The sequence below is a fragment of the Octopus bimaculoides genome, chromosome 15, assembly GCF_001194135.2.
Source record: "Octopus bimaculoides isolate UCB-OBI-ISO-001 chromosome 15, ASM119413v2, whole genome shotgun sequence".
Classification (NCBI taxonomy): domain Eukaryota; kingdom Metazoa; phylum Mollusca; class Cephalopoda; order Octopoda; family Octopodidae; genus Octopus; species Octopus bimaculoides.
The window spans coordinates 10561189-10563725 of NC_068995.1; the positions used below are offsets into that span (position 1 = coordinate 10561189).

The following is a 2537-nucleotide window of genomic DNA, read 5'->3' on the forward strand; positions in this document are numbered from 1 at the left end:
CCTGCAACAGAAATTTCAAAGAAAGTGATAGACATGTTGTCTTCTCTTTTACTGTTATTTAGAAAAGGGTCAATTCTGACGATCAAGCAGACATATCCTAGTAGACATTCCATTTGTGACGAATCCATCTGTTTTCAAACATAGAGATACATTAATTCTGAGTTTAATAAAAAAAAAAATTTTTTAATTTTAAAAAAATAAAGAAAGAAAAAAGAAAAGAAAAAGAAAAGAAAACATGGTGGCCTGGTTGGAATGTGATTGGACAACACATGATCTTGACCTAAATATCTCTCTTCATGTCTCAGGCCTACAGGTGTTGGCAATCATGGGACTCCATGCTATAATCTGAAGATTCATGACTTTTTGTGCCAATTTATTTACAGTTTACTCTGCTAGTTTCCTGTACTCCCTTGCTTCCCCTTCAGATACAGAGCCCTATTCAACCCTTAAGTAAGGGGATTGATTTAAGGGACAGCAAGGCTTGTCCACATACTGGTGGGGCTTGTGTGGCAAGTCTAGAAGCCAAGCTTCCTAAAAGCTCTGATTGCCTTAACCATAGAATAAATTTTGTTATTTAGTTCATAACTAAAACCCTAGACAGGTACTATTACTCCAGGCCAGAGCAGACCTAGAAGTAACTCTAAGAATGGGTGCTGAAAAGCTCCTGGCTTTGGGCAAAGGAAAATCAATTAATTATGTTAATTATGATTTTATTCAACATATTCCCCTCTCAGATTCACACACTTATTGCAGCAGTCCTTCAGTTTTTCTAAGCCCTGTAAAAGAACTCAGAAGGTTGGGCCTCCAATCAGGCTTTCGTGATACTCTGAAGACCAGGAAATTTTCAGTACCCCCACCCCTGTACTCCCCAAAACGCCTGAACTCCCAAGCTGGAGCTTCTGCACTAGCTGCAGTGTAGTAGTGCCTTGTCTGGGACATGACATAAAAAAACAACAACGAACATGTTGGATAATATAGCCCTAGATACACCACTATGCCTGCAAAAACCTGAGATAGCTAGAGCTGGAATGCTTTTGATTATGGATCTGCTATGCTGGGGCCAACTTAGGTCTAAACAATAACAGTAATCATCATTGTATTCATTTACAGTCAATGAGAAACAGATATTTGGAATAACACTTACTGAAATTCTCCAGTTCTTCCCTCAAATCTTGATGGTGCCAGAGCAATGCAGAAAAGACAGCAGTAATAGTTTGGTCAAACTCACTGCCTCCAATCTGTTGGGGTTTGCAATGTTCTCGACAGCTGTTTAGGAGAGAAATGAAATAGGATTTCCAATGTTAGAAATTATAAGTATCAATATGAGTCCAAGGGAAAAATGAAAAATTGGACTCACTGATAAGATTTGAACCGTGCATTTATTATTTACTGGTTGATCGTGTTCATCATCGTCATCATCAACCTTAGACATTATAGACATTACTGTCTCAAGGCTTAGGCCTCATAAGGCCAGTTACCTGGTTGTGAAATTGATAAGGTAACTGGTAATATCATTTAAGACAGACAGGTGCCCTATCCAGGTGGAAGATATATCTTAACCAAATCTTAAAAATTATTTGAGGTTGTAAAGACATTTTTCTTTAACCTTTTTTTGGTACCAACCCCAAACCACCCTTGGTTCTGTGATACAAACTCCCTGTTTTAATGTGTTCTAAATTTAAACTCCCCATCAAAATTTCATGTTAATTTATGTTCCAAACACCAGCTTAACCCTTCAGCATTTAAACCAGATATATACAGACCAGATATTCTATCTGTTTATAGTTCAAACCTCTCACACCCAAGCTACAGTGTCGTTTTAAAAATAAGCAATTACACCATTAAAATCTCAAAGCTATGAGATAATGCATGATTAATTCAAAACAATTTGAATAAATAAGCAATACATTTGACAGAGTAATCTGAATGTTAAAGGATTAATAAGGACAAAATTATTTTTCTACAGTTTTCACCCATCCATTAATTTTTGCTGGCCCCTATTCCCAAGAGAGTTGTAGGGGTTAGAATCCTCAGGCACCTCTTCCAAGGGTCTAATCAGATGTAGAACATCAGCATCAATGAATTCCATCTGAGCCATATAAGCACGGACAAGTAGATGCTAAATGATAATGATGATGATGATGATGGTAGTGTTTACATGGTGATAAATACAGAACAACATCCAGGAATTAAAAATATGCAGAACATACAGTAAAGATATCACAACTAGGTACCACCACCCATCCACTCACCTACACACACATATTACAGGGTATTTTCAATACCACAGAATAATACAAAAATGTAGTCCTCACTGCTGTCAGAAGTGGAATACATACCGTTTTAACAATATCTGTCCAAGTCCAGGTTGGTCTGCCCAATTCCAGGCTGAATTCATGTTATTTATTAGATGGAGCACATCTGGATTGGAATCGGTTGACTGGAAATGTTTACAGAGAAAAAAAAGGATTAATTCTTTTATAAATCTGAAGAGTCTGTAAAGAAAACACACACACACACACACACACACACACACA

General features: G+C 37.1%; 1 protein-coding gene across 1 annotated transcript in view; it reads right to left on the reverse strand.

Annotated features, from left to right (window-relative positions):
• The window catches only part of LOC106871052 (zinc finger ZZ-type and EF-hand domain-containing protein 1), a 75675-nt gene that overhangs the window by 36176 nt on the left and 36962 nt on the right, over positions 1–2537 (reverse strand). The window contains exons 38-39 of the mRNA XM_052973449.1: positions 2340–2440; positions 1107–1266 (exon numbers count right to left, since the gene is read on the reverse strand). Coding sequence (XP_052829409.1) covers positions 1107–1266; positions 2340–2440 — 261 coding nt within the window. The remainder of the gene's footprint in view (positions 1–1106; positions 1267–2339; positions 2441–2537) is intronic.